Source organism: Melospiza georgiana, chromosome 5 (assembly GCF_028018845.1).
Source record: "Melospiza georgiana isolate bMelGeo1 chromosome 5, bMelGeo1.pri, whole genome shotgun sequence".
In the NCBI taxonomy this organism is placed as follows: domain Eukaryota; kingdom Metazoa; phylum Chordata; class Aves; order Passeriformes; family Passerellidae; genus Melospiza; species Melospiza georgiana.
The window spans coordinates 14,586,234-14,605,317 of NC_080434.1; the positions used below are offsets into that span (position 1 = coordinate 14,586,234).

Sequence of the window (19,084 nt, forward strand, 5' to 3'; positions counted from 1 at the left end):
TGGAAAAGAAGTACAGAGAGATTCTACTCCACTACAAAGTTTCATGTCTCCTATCTGACTGCTCTGAATCAGCACATGATTAAGCAAGATGCAAGAAAGCAGCAAAAACATCATCTAGGGGAAAGAAAAAGGAGAGGAGACTAAATAATTCAAAATTAAGAAGTTAAAAAGGTTTTCCACAAGAGCATTTTCATGTTTTCAAAACACAGTGGGAGCCTGCAAGAAGACAGTTTAATGAAGAAAGTAACTAGCATCTATAAAACAGGAGAGTTGGGGAACAATTTCTTTAGTTTACAGACCAGTATGATCAATTAAATGGCCACTAGCCTTAGACACTGATACAATCCCAAGTGCCCCCCAATTTCCCAAAAGGGAAAAATCACTCAAAGGGATGATATTTCCTACTCTGCAAAGGTATCACAATGTTTAGCTAGACATGTGTGCAGCAGTTTGGGTGTGCAAAGTGCTGTGTGCTGGTGATAGCACTAGTTCCATCAGGGAACTTGGGGCCTGGTTTGTACCAAAGAACACAGATTAGACATACTCACATCATTTATAATCTAGTATGAACACATTAATAGCAGGGCTCTCCTTCAGCAAGCCACTGATCTACATTTGGAAGAGCAATGTTTAACCCCAATGAACAAGAGCAGCAGGTTCCAGTTCCAGTCTTTCTCAAAACTTGCCTGATAAACTTATATTCCAGAATAAAAAACTACTTTTTTTTTCCTCCAGCAAAGGTTTTTGTCGGTCCTATGCCATCTGATTCCCTGTTTTTAACCACTCCAACCACCAGTATCCCACAAACATGTAGCTTGTCTCACCAGCATATTAAAATATCTACAAACCCAGTATAAGCCATGCAAACCCAGCCCCTGAGCATGTTCACTGGCCAAGAATCAAGCCAAGGTCTCACATGCTAACCACCAAGAGTGCTCACAGCTGTTAACTCACTGTCATTATGGTCTGAAAAAGAAATATCATCCCTTTGGGTTTTCTTTTGGCCAAACACTCAACCAAAAATGGTATTCAAAACTACTGCTTTTGTGAGTAGCTCACTGTGCCACTACAGAATTAAAGACATCAATTTTTTAATAATTTCTAACTTGTAAAGTTATTTGTTTTAGGTTTGAAGCTCACTGTGCCTTGATTCAGGCCAAAGGCAAGGCTAGTTGTCTTTTGGTTAAACGAAAACAGTTCAAGAGGTTTAGGGTAGCATTAAGCAGTAGATAGGTGTATTTCTTTTCTATGGGAAAACCAACTCACTACTGAAAACCTTAAGTAGAATTGACAGAAGGTATGGAAAGAAGTACTTCAAAGCATTCCTCTGGATTTTAAAGAAAGATAGAAAAAATTGAAGTTAAAAACAGACTAATAATATATAGAGAGGAAAAATGCAAAGATCAACAGCCAAAGAAGAATCTGAAAATATTGACAACAGACCTTTGTGTTAAAAGAAAGGCAGAGAACATTACTAAAGAAATCACTTAACAATTACTGTTGACTAAAACTTAGAGGAAGAAAAATCCCAAAGGGCAGCACACTGACATGCAGAACTGCTTTCTTAAGTACTACACTAAGCAAGCATACAGCTACTCCTTTTACATGCAGGGTCCCAAATCCATGCTTCCCAGAGTTTCCAAATACATGCAAGCAAACTTTGCAGCCAGCTAATCATGGTCACAGAGCATGGAGAGCCCTCCTGTGACCTGCAGCACTGTGGCCTCTGCTCTGATCCCGGGATGTCCTGTATCACTCATGAAATGCCATTTCTCCATATAACCCATCCAGGGAACTGAACTACAGCAGGAGCAGCCACCAGCTCCACTGGGGGCTCTGTCAGGGATGTGATAAATATCCCATTAAACTCTCATGAGGCACAAACAGCAAACACACACTCGCTACATAAATACAACTGAGATCTATTTCTTTCCTTTTCTTTTAACATTTGTGAAAGGAAGAGAAAGCAGCATGCAAGGTCTTACCCTGAGCCACTCCAACTCATTTCAGCAACATGAAGTAGGGATTTATATTTGGTGGGACACAGAAAGAGCAACTAGGACTCTGCAACAGTTCAGGAAATAGAAGTAAGAACAAGAGTAGAGATAAAGCAAGATCAAGTAAGAATTTGTAACTCAAACTGAAGAAGAAAGAAGATTTTTTCAGCAAGAGGACATCATAAAATGGAAGGAAAACAGACTGTCAAAAAAAAGAACAGAAGAGTTAGGGCCCACCACATTTCTGTATTCATAAAAATTTTGTTTTTAAATACTGAAATATAGGTATATTGGAAAAATGTTCAAGAACTCTCTTCTCTTTATGAAATTTTACCATAAGAAGTATTTTAATGCAATCTTTGAAAGAGTCAATTCAAAAACTTGGGAGAGAATAGGGAATAAACTTGATTTTCTGGAGAAAAAGGATCACATAATTGGTCAGGTTGGAAGGGACCACAGTGAATCATCTGGTCCAATGTCCCTGTTCAAGCAGGGTTGGCCTAGAGCACACTGCACAGGATTGTATCCAGATTGTTGCTGAATATCTCCAGTGGGCACACACACACTCCACAACCCCTCTGGGCAACCTGTGCTGCTGCTTGGTCACCTGTACAGCTAGTGACCTTATTCCTCCTTTCAGGTAGAACTTCCTGTGCCTCAGTTTCTGCCCACTGCCTCTTGTCCTGTTGCTTTGCACCATCAAAAAGAGCCTCAATCCATCCTCTTCATAGCCTCCCTTTTGATATTTACACACATTAAGGAGGTCCCCTGTCAGTCACCTCTTCTTGAGGCTGAACAAGCCTGGCTCCTGCAGCATTTCCTCATAGGAGAGATTCTCAGACCCTCAACCAACCTAGTAGCTCTTCACTGGAGCCCTCCAGGAGCTCCATGTCTCTCTTCTACTGTGGAACTCAGAACTGGACACAGAACTTCAAATGTGGCCACCAGGACTGAGCAGAGGGACAGTATCACTTCCCTCAACCTGCTTTTTCTAAGGCACTCCCAGGAAACCACTGGCCTTCTTGGCCACCCAGGCTGGCTCACAGCACCCAGCTGGCTCAGGGACAGCCTGCTGTCCACCAAGTTCTCTGGGTCCTTCTCTGCTGAGTTGCCTTCCAGCAGGTCAGCCCCTAGCTAGACACATGCTGTTTTTTCTCCCTGAGTGTGGGACCCTGCATTTGTCCCTGTTGAATTTCAGAAGGTGGCCAGATGTCATTTTAGATGGGACTTGGCCTTTCAAGTTTCATTTCTACTTCTCCTGACCACCTCTCAATACTCACTCCAAGTGGCCTGGCCTTGCTTCTGTTTCCTGGTAACTTTTTGCTTTTGCTTGAGTAATGATAGCAGTTCTTTATTCATCTATGGTGGTTTGTTTCTTGTGTCCTTGGCCTGACTCTTTCTCAGTAGGATGCATCATTCTCAAGCTTGGAGGAAGGGAGCCTTGATCATCAACAAACTCTCCTGGCCCGCTCTTCCCTGCAGAGCCTGGTTCCCATGGGATTCTTCCAAGAATATCCCCAAAGAGGCTAAAGTGAGTTCACCTAAAGTCCATGGTTATCATCTTGATAGCTGTCCTACTACCTCTTCATTCAACCCTGAACTCTACAATCTTGTGGTCACTACAGCCAAGGCTGCCCCCAACCTTCACATCCCAACAAGACTTCCTTGTTGGTTACTATGAGGTCAGTCAGCACACCATTCCTTGTGGGATCCTCCACCATCTGTGGCAGGCAGTTACTGTCAGTGCTTTCCAGGAACCTCCTGGACTGACCAAGTATGGCTGTACAGCTTCTCCAGCAGATGTCAGAGAGCTTAAAAGTTCCCCACAAGAACCAAGGCCTGGGACTCTGAGACTTGCTGCCTATTGCCTGTAGAAGGCCTCATCCCTCTCCTCCTCTTGATCAGGCAGCCTGCAGCACATACCCACAACAGGGTCACTCTTTCCACTCTGCTCTTTTATCCTGACCCATAAGCTCTTGACTCCCTCATCATGCTCACTAAGACAGAGCTGAATACATTCCCTTTCCCCTAAAATACATCATATTTGCTATTAAATTAAAGGATAGTACATTGATTATTTTAAGTAAATAACACTTGCTCCAAAACATCATAGTATTAATCCTGCCAATGTGTAAGTTCTGTCTTTTTTAAGAGGGACTGAAGAGATAACAAGTGTGAATTTTTAAGTTTAGCACTATAAATATGTCAGTGATTAAAAAAAAGTATCTGACAGTCATACTAAGTAAGTGAAGGTTTTTTTTTTTCAGGGGATTAAACTGAAAAAATACCTGACTCTCCATACAACTGTTTGTCAAAGCACTACAAAGACTCTCAAAAACTAGCAATTCTTAAGTTAATTCTCAGCACTCACAAGCAGTATTTCTATGTTTTGCTAGAGTATCCATGTGGGAAAAACTGATTTACTTGCCCCTCCCACAAACACAATTCATTTTACATTTCAAGATAAAATTTAGGCCTATAATCCTGATTTACTTAATATGCTAACAGATCAGAGTAAGCTGAAATACAATACAGTAAATTAGGCATGGCTCTGTTCTCAGGCCATATTGAATACGAGTATTTGGGTTTTTTCTGGCAAATAAAGTAAAATGTGGGGTATTCAGAAGAAACAAATGAGAAATTCCCCCTCCACACGAACCTTCACTCATCCACATGAGGGTTCAAACGTACAAACCTGATATTGTTACCTGCAATTATTTTAAAAGTATTACCATACAGCAAGTCCCTCTACATTAAAAGTATTTTAATGCAATTATTTTCCATCTTTTTAGATTTGCCATAATAATTAAGTTAATTTAGAGTAAATGTCTTGCCAAGAGCTTTTGTTTTTGCTTCATTCATTTGCAACACCATTTGATAAGTAGTGGTTATGCAACAAAAACTAACTGCTCGAGGCCAACCTCCTTAAAAGACAAAAGGTGAAAGAAACAGTTGTGCAGGCTCAATGAAAGAACTGAATTTCTGTGGCTGCTTTCAGAGTTGGTGTAATTGGCACGACCTGAGGGACAGATGGCTGTCTACTCAGTTACAAATATCAAGTACGCCCCAATCAACCTAAAAAAACCCCAAACCAACAAAAAACAGCTGAAACACCTCTTTCAACACTGTTTCACAAATGCAAGAAATCTAATAAGGAAAGCTGAAAGAACTTCAAAAGATATTCACATGACTGACAGAACTACAGAAAATTTTCATACCTGGACATGAAGGATATGCTTGTTACTGAACATTAGGGTATTTAATAAACCTACAAAGTCCAAGGTGGTAGTTAATAGGCCTGTTCAAGGCAGGAAGAACATAGAAAGATATTTTCCCTTGGAAAGAAAAGGAGAAGATGAAGAGAAGTTTCAACTTTTCCCTGAAGGGTTTTTAAAGATTGCTATCTGAAGCAGCTGGACCATACACTGACAATGCCTTCAGGGACTATGCAGAGACAGGCACAAGTTAAAACACAATATTCATGCAATACTCCCCAAGCTCTCATTCTGCTTAAAGACTTTAGAAACAAAATCAAACTTTATTCCACAAACTTCTAGAAATGCCCAAATTCTACACTGAGATATTATCAGTAAAATAATAAACCTTAGTAAAATACATCTATCAAAAACTTCAGAGTTTTGACAGCAGTTTTACATACTAACTCTTTATGCCAATTTTGTCATTTTTAAATAATGCTTAGACAGATCACCCAGTCATCTCCAATTCTTGATACAAAGAAGAGTCTTTCCATGTGTTCAAAAATAATGAGCTGTTTGTCTGTGACAAGAAAGACCTTTTCCTCTAAAGCCTCTCTGCATCAAAATAACTTAACACATTTTGGTCTTATACTCTGGGTTTTTTGTTTAGTTTTTCTTTAATTTTATTCCTTTCAGAAGAGGAAAATTCTATGAAGTGAGACTTCTATAATTGCTTGCTGGTAGCTCATTTCTGCATGCATGTTCATTTTCTAAAATAAAATATGCTATATTAATTGAATGAAAAGATTTTAAGGTGAAAGTCAACGTTTACATTAAATAGGACTACAATTCAGCGTCTCCATCAAATCCAGCTTTGAAAGTAGTATTGGCTGCCTATCATTAGGCTGGAAGCTTCTGGCCTTACAGGGCAAATTTCCAGACAGCACAGAACATTTAAGCCTTTCAAGTTTCTCGGGATGCTGGTTATCTGCTGATCTGCTGAATGGTCATTCCCACCTGCCATGCTGACCATGGGGCACAGGGAGATGTGCAGGGCTGTGGCTTTGCCAGACCTGACTGGGCTTCTACAGTGAGAGCCCTGTTTTTACTTCCAGTTTCTTTTCATTTCAGATTAACACTTTCACTGCAGTGCCAGGAATGGAGCTAGCAGCAATGGAGCCAGCTAGCAAACCTCTTCAAAAAGGTAAACTGCTTAATGATATTACTTAAAAAATTCAGTGTCACACACAATCCTGTTTGAAAAACCTAGTGGTCTTCCTGCATTATATCAGAATAAATATCTATGTATCCTTTTTAATGTAGTAGGAATCTTCCTTCAAACCTACATAAAAAGTTTTAGAGTTATTACAGAGCCAGTTTTAAAAACAATTGCTCTTAAATCATGCCAATTTTACCTTATGCTCATCAAGGAAGGAAAGGAAAACCTACACTTCACAGTTGCCATCAAATTAGTTATATATTAACAGTAAAAGGAAAAGCATGAAATTCAACTAATGAACACCAAATAATGAAGTTGCTTAAGTCCAACAGAAGCCTCCAGAGCACTGTATTTTTAGAAATCTGCCATGACAGCAGTAACTAAGCATACCCTCCAGGGCTTTGTAGAATGCCATAAAACATAATTCCAGAAGGCTCTAATAAGCTACAGCATTAGAAGAGTTCTCTGATGGACATTTTAGGACATAGTAAATGCACAATCATTTTAAGATATCACCATTATTCAAGTGCAAGATGCAGAAGTAACAAAAATTGTGGACTATTCGAATAAAATTTTATTAGCATTTTCCAGGGGAATAATAGAGGGAATAAGTCTTACAGGATCAATGAACAAATGGGCATAGATGTAATCAACATATTGACAATGTTTAAATTATGCAAATTCTCAGCCTCTTGCCCTTATTGCTACAGCTCCCCCTGGATGGTTTGAAGTGAGTTAGTCACACCATACCAGCTCTGCAATAGGCCATTTCTTTATGAGTCTAGTCCCTCAGTTCAAATAAAATGTACAGGTCAGTGAAAGCCAGAAGGCTGAACATGGGAAGGGTCACAAATTGTCTCTGTTGGGAGAGTAATTACTATGCAAGAGAAATAAAAAAAAGTGAGCCAGCACAGAATGGAATCACCCAGCTCACTGGGGCTGCAGACTATCAAAATGGTCAGGAAAATCCAAGGAAGAATAACTTACTAACTAACCAACTAACTAAGTAGAAAGCCAAATGACACATCCTCAAATAAGAGGGGAAAAAAGGAGGCCTAGCATGCATATGGGAAGACCACTCCAACAGCTCAGTCAGCACACTGGGATCCTGCCTACATATTACAGAGTAATAGAATGGTAAGGGTTGGAAGGGATCTTAAAGACCATCCAGTCCCAACTACCTCTGCCACGGGCAGGGACACATTCCACTAGACCACACTGCTCAAGGCCTTATAATGGCATTAAAAGAAAGACCTCTTCAGCCATCACAATTTCACTTTTCCTGGAAAGGAACAATTTATTGCATTTTCTGCAACCTAATAAAATTAAATTGTAAGCACACATATGTCTAAATTACTGAATGAGAAAAATGTCTAAATAAGTAATTCCTAGCATAAGTCACACACATTAGTTCTGACTTCTGGTTCTGCAAAGGTACTTTTCTGGTTTAGAGGACAATTCTTTAACCATACAATCTACTACCTAAAATTAATAAAATGTATATAAAAAAGATAGTGCTAAGCTTTCTAAATGTATTACAGCAAAGCTTCAGATCATGATAACCCCTAAGACATTTTATGCCCACAAGTCCTTTTTTTTCAATAAATAGACAAAGAATTTTTAAAAACACACTGAATACAGCTTTGCAATGGATAATGTGAAAATATTACACCGCAAAAATAAACTGTTCTATTGAAAGCATTAAGCCATGGATTCCAAAGATGTTGCACACGTACCTCTAGAATAGCTCATCACTGCTGAGAGGCAAAAAAACCCAAATCAGTGAGACCCTGCATTCAGAACTATCAAAGGCTGAAAACTGCAGTAGAGACCTGAGGTGTGTGAGGAGCTCTGCTGAGAGCTGATGCTGCATCATCTACTGAGGACATTTCTACAAAGCAATGCCAAAAGCTTGCTCCACAGAACTGGGTCCCACAGGCTCTCCCTGCTGATGCAAAGCTCCATCTGGGACACAAAACTTGTCCCGTGTCTACAGCAGCATCACCCAACTTCAAGCACCATCAGGCTTGCTACTCCTCACTGCAATCTGTCATCTCCAGGGATTTGCACCTCAGTTCAGGACTGGTTACTTTTAGCCAGCCACTGCTGAGCACTTGTACTTAACTGCAGTCCAGGATCAACCTCCACACCATGTGGAAATACCCCAACAACTGAGTCCATGGGATGAAGGAGGAGGCTGCTCACACTGGAACAATGAGGACAGCAGAAGTTTCCTGAGCTTCAGTCAGTGGTCTCAAGCAGACTTATTCAGCAACTTTCCAGTCACAGTATTTAAGGAGGAAAAATATATCTAAAAGGATAGAAATAGACCAAGCTGCATCTTGAAAGAACTTTCTGATGGTTAAAACTAAAAAAATTTGTGTGCATTCTAAATAAACAAGGTTCTGTTCTTTTACTTATGTTGTCAGATATCTTCAGGAGGCTTCAAGCCAGATTACTCACAATATGAATATTTTTTTCCATTAACTATTTTCAAACAATGTGCTTTCCTAACATAAGCATTTCCTAATACAGCATTCCCTTAATTTTTTTTACTAAAATAAATTCTTTCACTTTTCATATTTCAATGCTCATTAGTACAAACAATTTAATACATACGAAGTCACTTGATTTCAACAAGTTCATTCCTGGCTGGAGGGTGAGGTTTGTTGGGTTTTTCTTTTTTTTTTTTTTCCAAACTAGTTGGCAAATGTGAGTCAGGATGTACCCAGTGCAAATTCTCTCCTTGGTTCAATATATGAGTCATGGGAAGTGAAAATCCCTCCTTTTACCAGCCCTAGGGCAGGGATTTAAGGAATGAAACATCAACTAATCTTTTCTACTTTAACTAACAGAGGTCCAATGCAAGCTTAGTGAGAGAAAAACATTTCCAGCAACTCTCAAGTCTCTTGGTCATGAGTATGTTGAAGCAAGCACAGGGAACAGCACAAAATGTCCATCCTGTATCCTGCTCTAAAAACATTCTGTTCCATCTCCGTTGCAGCTCAAGGTGACACCATTTTGCTCTTAGCTGGAAGAGCAGCTCCAACAGTTTTGGCTGTTTCCCTTGCAAAAGCCTCAGAACACAAAAGATTAACCCACAAGAGAGCAACACAATAAGAAATCAGAGAAATAACAACACAGTAAAATGAACAGTTTTAAATGGAACAGTGAAATGAGCACCACCACACTGAGGAAAGAAACTAACTAATTGTTTTCCCACATTACACAGTGGTAATAGTACTGTCAATAGTTACACTAACAAACACAACATCTTTGAAGTGCTTGGTATTTCAGGTCAGATTCAAGTGTTTTGCCCAAGACACAGATGAAAAAATGAAAAAAAATCTAAGCTTAATCTGTTTATACTAAGGCTACATCAGAAAGATTTCTCTTTTTCTCACTCACAACTGTTATACCAAGAATAAACATCTTGTTCTGTCAAACTATAACTGATCATAGGTAACTCCAAGCTTCTAAATCCAACAGACAGAAAAATATTATAAGAAGACCACATCATTTCACCTTTTCTTAGGGAAGGAAGACTAATCCCCCAGTAAAGCTTCAAAAGTTCCCTTTACAAGCAAGGCTGTATTAAAATTTTCTCCACTTATAAACGTTGCTAAAACATTATTTCTGAGTCCACACCCTTGCTCTTCTTTCACCACCTCACACCTGTACCCAAGCTAAGCAAATGCAACTTCCACATGCAAACAAACCAAATGTGTGTATAAACCCATCTCCCCAAAATGCAGCTGCCAACATATTTCACTTTTTCAGTGGTCCTCTTCACAGATGCATAAGCATAACCAAGAGGTGAAGAATAAGCACCTGACAGAAGGCACAAACCTTTAGGAGCAACCACACCACTGCAAAACAAATCAAAACAAAATCCAAAGGGACCTACTTAGCAATTCTCACTGTGGGAGCTATTGGAGGAAATAGTTCTAGCAGATTCTACACAAACTAAAGACATTTGCTATCCTTGCTTTTCACAAAAACAGGAAGAGGCCCAAGCAGTAACTTGGGGTTAGAGGGCACCACCAAGATACTAATTAGATCAGCACAAGATCTGCCTCATATATAAGTCAGGGATTAGTGCCCCTCTCCAAACACCTGCCTCCAAACACAAAGGCACACCAAAAGATGGGGTCAGGCAGGGAAGCTGTCAAAAGAAACTTTAGCATTGTTTTTAACTGTGCTATCTCTGCACACTGATCATGTAATAAATCCTTCCTGGAAAAAGTCTGGTGTATACAGCACCCCTGTGAAGTGCAGCTTAAAACATCCAGACAAAACTGGCTTGATCTTCATTATGAATACCAAGCCAGACTTCTTTGCTTCTGCATCTCCAAGATGGTATGTGGCTTAATAATCACTAAAAAATCTGAAACAAAAAAAAAAAAAGTTTCAAGAACAGCTCCTTAAACAGCCTACCACAATCTCAAGTTCTGTAAAATGCAGAATGCTATGAGCAACCTGGCTGTAACATTCTGAAGTACCAACATATGCAGGCAAAAGGTCCTGCAGCAGGCCCAACTTGTCAAACATAAGCCTCAGTGCTGTGAATCAGTAGGGGAATTTACATCATGAAGCAGCCTGTTCTGTTCTTCCACATTATTTCCAAATGACAATTTAGCACTGGGGATCACTCCTTTCCCTTGACTATTTACCCATGCCCTCAGGAAACAAAGATAATGCCTCCTGGGAAAAAGCCTTAATTGCAGCATGAACTGAACTGCTGGATTTTGAAACATGCTTTAAGTAAGGCAGCCTGATTCTGGCTTTTAACTGCTCCACAAAGAGACAGACTCATGCAGTTAACAATCAATGTGGACAGGACACAGAGAGCAAACACATCTCTCAGCATGCCACGAGCTCTGCATGGGAATGATCAAAGACAAGCAACATGCAACACAAATGGTACAATAGCTGACTCTTTTCCTCTGCTCTGTATGTTCTGACAAGAAGCTCTGTGATAGTCAGTGACTAGATTTAGAAGTCCTTAAGAAAATCTGTATGTGTGCACATCAAGAAGAGTACAAACACCAAAAGAGCTAATTTGAACTCACAGACAGAACCTGTTATCATCTTGTAAAAATGTTCAGGGAGCTTTTCATTGAAAATGCCACCTTTCCACTGTGTCAACAGAGAAGTTATTTTCAGCTAGTGAAAATGCTTTTCCCTGAAATGCTGAAACATTTCCAATCTCATCAGAAAAGCAAGGTAATGAAGAGAAGTACTTTTGAAGAACTCATACCATCATCTAAAGAGAGCTCTCATACCAACAAGCCCAAATGTCAGGGGCAGGGCTTGGTTTGCAAGTAAGGTTCTGGTAATAAAACTATTTCTGGAACAGTTTTGTATTGCAGAATTGTTCATATCAGAACATAGAAATAGCATCACAAGTCAATAACTACATGCCTACTACACTTCCATAATAATAGATGTGTTTGTTTAAGTGAAAGTACATTTAAAGCAGTTCACCATATTTTTGTAGGCAATTCCTGGGTATTTACCATGGAGCACATTAGACAGATTCTGCAAGACATTCCAAGGAAGATAGATATTCATCAGGGTATGCCAGAGACCTGCTTGACCAATTATGTTCAAAATTCACAATGGGACTAGGCCCAAGGGCAAGGACAACAAATACAACTCCTCCTTTCAGCTACTTGGCTATAATATGGAGCATGAGCAACAACAAAAGGATCCAAGAGCAAATCATTTACATTCGACAAAACAGTGGCACCAGGGAGTTTGGTGAACAAAGCAGGAGTTTTGGAATGCATTTGTTCAGTTTTTCAGTTGGCAATTTATGTGCTGGCAGAGTAAGCAGTCTTGTCTAAAACTAGTGTGAATGTACTAATAAGTTGATTAATTTTACTGGGAAGTTCAGTTCCAACTCAGTGCAGAGTTAAACTAATCTGTTTCAGACAAATGAAACTCCACTGGAATAAGAGCCAGTGCATTGTTACTACCAGTCTATAAAAATTAATTTAAGTCCAGTTGTGCCAGGTTAAGTCCATGCCTGAAAACAGTAAAACCATATTCAGCTAAGTCAAACTCCCTTTTCAATTCAAGATGGTGAAAAAAAGCATTTTTCTTTTGATTATGTTGATATAACTGTATAACTACAAAGAAACAGCTGAAGTTGACAAGACTGTACATAAGACAGCAATGCCTGAGATTCATTCAGAGCTATGCCTGAAGAAAATAATGGCTGTAAAAATGTTCAGATGCTTCCAGTAAATCTGCATTAATTCAAATGATTCTTTGAAGAAAGAACATAATGCTGAATAATCACAGGAAGAGTTGGCAGTGCTGCAGTACAATCACACCACATGGTCTCAAAAAGCTCATTTGTTCATCTTGTTACGATATACTCCCATTGCAAATAAACTGATGAATAGATGCTTTCCCACTCCCATTAGAAGCAGAAAGAAAGACAGTTCCTAAAAAGTAGGAGAGAACCAGATGCACAGAACAGCAATGCTGCAATGAAAGATGCCCTGCTCCTCTGAAGAGGAGCCTCTCCTCCCCCAGTCCTCTGCCCCGGCGAGGCCTCCTCAGGAGTGCTCTGCCCTGCTCTGGGGTGCTCAGCTCAAGAAAGACAAGCAGCTACTGGAGAGGGTCCAGCAGAGGGCTGTGGAGATAAGGAGGGACTGGAATATCTCTCTTGTGAGGAAAGGCTGAGGGAGATGGACCAGTGCAGCCTGAAGAGATGACTTCACAGAAGACAGGGGACCTTATCAGTACAAATACCTTAAGGGCAGGTGTCCAGAAGATGGAGCCCAACTCTTTACAGTGAGGGCCAGCAAAAAGACAATGGGCAACTGGCACAAACACAAAGTATTATGTAAGTAAGAGAAAAAACTTCTTTCCTTTGAGGGTGACAGAGCACAGGAACAGACTGCCCAGGGAGGTCATTGACCCTTTTCTGGAGATACTCCAGATCCACCTGCACATTATCATGTGCAACCTGCTCCAGGTGAACCTGCTTCAGCAGGGAATTGGACTACATCTCCAGAGGTCCCTTCTAACCCCAACCATTCCTTGATTCTGTGATTCATGACCAATTTGCTCTTTTCTCCTGCGAAAAGTGCAGTATGGGATTACAGAAGTGCTCACAAATTAAGCCACCAATAAAAGCAGATGAAAACACAATGGCCTAAATAGAAACCATTGCCTCATCTACTCAGGTTATGCATTCCAGCTGTCATCACTTTGATTACCTCATGATAACCCACCTTATAGAAAAGACACAAAAGCATGCTACCTTTGAATCCTTAAATGATGCTTTGCATCACGACTAGCATGCTTTCAGCAGCAAGTAGACAAGAAGTTTTCTCAAGCTCCAATAAGAACCTCCAGTTTTCCTGAGGTAACAGTAAGATAATGACAATGCCCCACTATGAGTGACAGATAATTCCTATAGTAAAATTTGTGTGTGTGACATGTGCATTTGAACACTTGAGAGATATAAACAAAAATGACAAGGGTGTATAAGAAAAAGCAAACCCATTCAGATAAACAAGTATTTTTCATAAAACAGATTTACCTGAGACTCTAACTCCTCCAATTTACGCTTCCTGGCATGAAGAGCTTTACTTGGGAAAGCCCAGAAATAATTGGAAGTTCCAATTCTATCAGTGTCCACCATGCCATCATCAACAAGGCTCTGCAGAATCTCTTTCACTGACATCGAGGCTAAGAAAAGCAAAAATGTAAAATCAGAACTGCATAGCAGCTGGACTATGGAGAATTATGAATACCACAAAGTACCATCTGCAATCATGTGTATTGCCCTCCAGTGTCAGCTAGCTGGAAGATTTCTCAAGGACAACATGCTCAAAGCTTCACTTGAAGGGATGAATCTCTCTGAAACCAGCAGTTTGCTCCTAAATGCTGCTATTCTGCACATCTGCTACCAGATGTTTGCAAAACACTGCTCAGAAGTATTGCACAAAACACACGCATGTTACACTACAATACCATAATAAATCCATGAGAGGCACCTGGGAAGTTGTCCTGCAATCTTAATTCTAACTTGGATTAACTTAAGATTCTTGACTGGGAGTGTAATTACATTTCACTTTGTAATGGAATGTATGTAGCAGCATACATTTCACAGCAGCAGAGACACTAAAGCCATCAGTCTACAGACTCAGGAAGGACAGATTCTGATTTTCACTTTATATTCACTTCCAATACAAAACATCATTTACACTCACAAGCATCAACATTTCTGAACATAACTGACAATTTCAAACCTATGGTATAATTCACCATTTTAAAAAAATGGTACCTGTTCAACAAAGCTAAGTAGTTATGTTATCCTCAGGTGTTGCAGATGTAAAGACTTTTGAGCTCAATCACAGGTTTTGGTACCTGATGTTCAATTTCAAGATTACAGGGGGTCCCATATCTTTTGGAAGCTATAGGCTGGATGTCAGGATGGGAGCAGGTTAGTAATTTTTCTTTTCAGAGAAACTGGGGCATGGGTTGTGTGGCTAAATGCCTTCATATGCAGAGACAGGATGAATTTGGACTATTCAAAGGTGTTAATGGCTTTAGAAACTCTAAACTCAATTTTACTGCAAATTACAACTAAACACATGCACTGACATACCAACCAAGAGAGCACCACATCTCTTCAGAAGCCCATGAATGCCTCTGTTAGCTGCTGACACAACTGAAAAACTCTGCTTTGTGATATTCACATCTGCAGTTCTCTCAGCAAGTTCATTTACTCTTGCAGTGCCACCAAGATAAGCTGGAGAAGGACAGTGGTAACTACATAAACATTAAGCTTTGCCTCCCTTCTGTCAATGAGCACAGAGGAAAATGAATAAGGAACATACAAAACAATCCAAGAGCACAGATAAATCCTCTTGGACCTAATCCTAAACCAATGGATCTCATCAGGAAGGCTTTCATAGAAAAGACAAGCCCCTTCCATCTATAGCTGTCCAGCCACTTATGGAGGAGAAAAGCTCAAGAGCACACTACCCATGTACATTTGGACTAGGATTTTAAACATTTGTGATATTACAGGCAGATATTCAATACCTGAGTGCAAGCAATGATTTCATACACTGAAAGTCACTGCAAGTCAGCTCAGAGCCTAAGCAAGCCCCCATCCCATGTCACTTTTAACACTACAGCCCTGCCACTGACCAGTCTCCCATTCTAGCTGTATTTTCCATTATTAAAATCACAAACCTAAGATTGTAGCCAGGAAAATTTACACTGCAGGACTTACCTCAAAAATGATTTCTTGCTCAAGAGAAATAAAGTTTATAAACACTTACTGATCCCTTTTTCTTTTGGAGCAATCTTCTCTAGATCCTTCAACTGGAAGACATCTTTCTGTGCAAAACATAAAAGACATTTCAGTTCCAAATGACAGCACCACCTAAGCCTGAGTGTTTTTTACACTAAATCAATGCCAACAAAAGCAAGTACGAAATACACTGTATGCTTTGGTTTTGCTTGGGAAATAGCCTGCATATCCCTCAACAGAACTGGAACATTCTGAGAATTAAATAATAAGAAAAAAACTATTATTTTTACAAGCTCTTCTCTTTCCTCTGGTGATCTGAAGCCATCATATTTCATTTCAAATTAGACTATAAAGCCCTTAAATAGGGCTTTAGAAAGAATAATAGAAAGGTTAGACTGTCAGCACAGAGACACCACATTGCTCCAGTACTCAAGTGTCACAGTATTTTCTCTAAAAGCTAAAACATGGTGCATTACATGTGCCACCAATACAACTGTAGGTCAGCTTTTGGATCTCCAGGTTTCCTCTCCCCAGGGACCCTTTCCAACTCTGCTCTCAGTTTTTCTAAAGCTCAGATTTCTTTCTCCTCTCATAAAATGCAGTGAGATACTTCCTAATTTCCTGCTGTCCCTTCTTATGGTAACAGACTCAAAATGAGAAGATGTCCATAAGTAGCACATGAAGAATTTAACATCACCTGTGCATCTTTATTCCCTGTCTCCCCCTGGGGATGGCCACCTGATCAGAAGTTAAACAAATGAAGTTTTGCCCCTGTAATTTTCACCCTGATGTCACAGGGCATCAGTGAAATGCCTGCCAGGGTAGAGAGCTCAGCTACATCCACAGTTAAGCTCCTTTTAGGACCTGTTTTCCCACCAATGTAAATGCAGGACAATTGCAAGTTACTTACTGTTTCAAAAAAAATCTCCATCATACGGGCCCTCTTCTCTTCAAAACTCAGACCTTTTTTCTTGGACTAGAACAGGGGAAATAACAAAAAAATTAACCAAGATATTCAGTCATCAGAATTAGTATGTGCTCAGAATTCAAATCTATTTATCTGTAAGTTATATCTGACATCCTTTAAAATACCTGACCACCAAACCCAGGCTTTCAGATACACTCCTTTGCAAATAATCTCTACACTAAGCTCATCTATGAAATGGAGGGACCTACCTTTAAGTTTGGAGCCAGCCATTCACACAACCCAACCCCACTCCAGCCTCAATGCTCCTTGACACATACCAATCCCAAAACATGTATTTATACCAAACTCACACAAATGTTTATTAACTCTTACAAAGATAAAGAGTACCTTCTGTTTGGTTTAGTTTTTTTTTTTTAATTACTTTCTATCTTGTGATATGCAGAGAGTAGTGTGAGCTGTAGGCCATTCAGGCTTTTTTTAAGGAGTTACAGAGCATTTTGAGATATGCCCTTCTTCAAAGGTCCAAACCAACTATATAATTTCAAGGTCATTTTTTAAAAACCATGTTGCTTTTATTTCTTTTCTCTCTGGTTGTGTGACCAAACATTAAATAACTTGGGTTGAGCTTCAAGCAAAAGGCAGAAATGGCTATTCACAAACTGCTATCAACAACACAAAACTGAGAGACAATCTCCTCCGGTCACTTTCAGAGGTGCTACTTTGATATGCCTCTTATAAAATTAGGATGTAAAATATTTCTCAGAGAATTGGAGTTTTTTTAATAGCATTTACCATAATCCTCAACAACCCAAAAGCAGCAGCCACAACTGGAATCTGAAGTTTCCCCTTGCCCTACTCTGATTCATACACTGTGTGCAGCTACAAAAAAGGGAAAGGGGGATGGAAAGGGCTAAATAGGATGCTGGCAGAAAAAGGTCTCATTTTAAAAAACAAACAAACAAACAAACAAAAGGCATATTGTCCCCTATAAATCAGTGGAAGTCAGTAGTCTAACAACAAGATACTTTGAGAAAGACATGGTTATGTTTCCAAGTTTCCAACAGAAAGGAGTTAACACTATTTTTACTTTTTAGTAGCAGCTTCTTTTTTAAAAAGAACACAATCAGGCAGCACATAACACTTAAAAACATACACCAAAGGCAAAATGGCCAGATTGATTTACTTTTAAAAAACAAATGTAAAAGCTAGCTTATGCAGCTGCATTAATACATAGACAGGAGCAGAAGCAATTCACTATTATATGTCACAAAGAGCACCATTATTATTTTTTTAGGTCACCTCTCCCCTTTCAGCCGTCCATACCCTAGGTCAGCACTGCTGCCTCCTGCAATGTCAGTATATTGCAGGATGAGAACCTGGAGCTGCCGTGAACATTTAAGCAGGAGCATGAACACAAAGCAGACGGATTTAACTTCCACCTCCTGCTTTCTCCAAGAGCCGTGAAGGCGCCAGGAGCAGGAACCAAACCCGTGGGCGCACGACGCGCAATGGAAGCGGCGCTTCGGGAGCCACGTGCTTGCAGCTACGCCCCGAGGGCGTCAAGTTTCACACGGCCACTCCGGCAAACAGAGCAAAGCAACGAAGCCAAAAGCACTCTCCGTGGAGGTTATTGACTTTCACGTTAATTCCCACCTCACTGGTAGGCATTCCCACCACAAATATTAACCATACCACGGGCATCCCTTTCGCTGCCGCTCCCGCGGGCAGACGGAGGAATGCGGTGCTGTGAGCGCACCTGCGATCCGCTCTGCCCTCTCCCACCTCCCCAGGCTCAGCCTGGCCACACCTGGGCTCCCGTGTCCCGGGGGGAAGCAGCGGGCACCGTACCCACCCCGAGCCACAGCCACGGGGCTATGGCCGCTCCTCCGGGTGCCGGCTCGTTTACATCGCTCTTCAACAACCCAAAGGCACGGCCCACGCCGCGCTGACCTGCACCCCCAGAACCGGCACCGTGGGGCCTCCCCGGAGCGGGAGCCCCGCTCCCCTCAGAGCCACCGGGGCGGGGGGACAGCGAGGCCGGGCACCGTCACCCGCCATCACCGCAGGGGCGGCTCCCCCCGCAGCCTTTGCGGGCGCCCGGGAAGGAAAGCAGGGCGAGGCGGAGGGCGGGCGGCCCCGCTTACCATGGCGCGGGCGGGCGGCGCGGTTTGATTCCGGCGCCACCGGGCGGGAAGAGGCCGCCGGGAGGCCGCGAGGCCGCGTGCGCAGCGCCGCCTGCCGCCCGCCCTGCCCCGCCCGGCCCGGCCCGCGGCCCTCACCGCCCTCACGGCGGGAACGGGGCGGCCGTGCGCGGCACCGCGGTTTCGGCCGCCGTGTGCGTGGCTTTTTTTTTTTTTTTTTTTTAATTTTTTTTGTGGTTTGTTTTTGTGGTGGTTTTTGTTTTTATTTTTTTTGTTTGTTTGTTTGGTTGGTTTTTTTTGTTTTTTTATTGTAGAA

General features: G+C 41.1%; 1 protein-coding gene across 1 annotated transcript in view; it reads right to left on the minus strand.

Moving 5' to 3' along the window:
* Positions 1 to 18,816, minus strand: part of MND1 (meiotic nuclear divisions 1) — a 41,166-nt gene extending 22,350 nt beyond the window's left edge. The window contains exons 1-4 of the mRNA XM_058024779.1: positions 18,772 to 18,816; positions 16,610 to 16,675; positions 15,728 to 15,785; positions 13,975 to 14,123 (exon numbers count right to left, since the gene is read on the minus strand). Of these exons, the coding sequence (XP_057880762.1) occupies positions 13,975 to 14,123; positions 15,728 to 15,785; positions 16,610 to 16,675; positions 18,772 to 18,774 (276 nt within the window). The 5' untranslated portion in view covers positions 18,775 to 18,816. The remainder of the gene's footprint in view (positions 1 to 13,974; positions 14,124 to 15,727; positions 15,786 to 16,609; positions 16,676 to 18,771) is intronic.
* Positions 18,817 to 19,084: the final 268 nt, after the last annotated feature.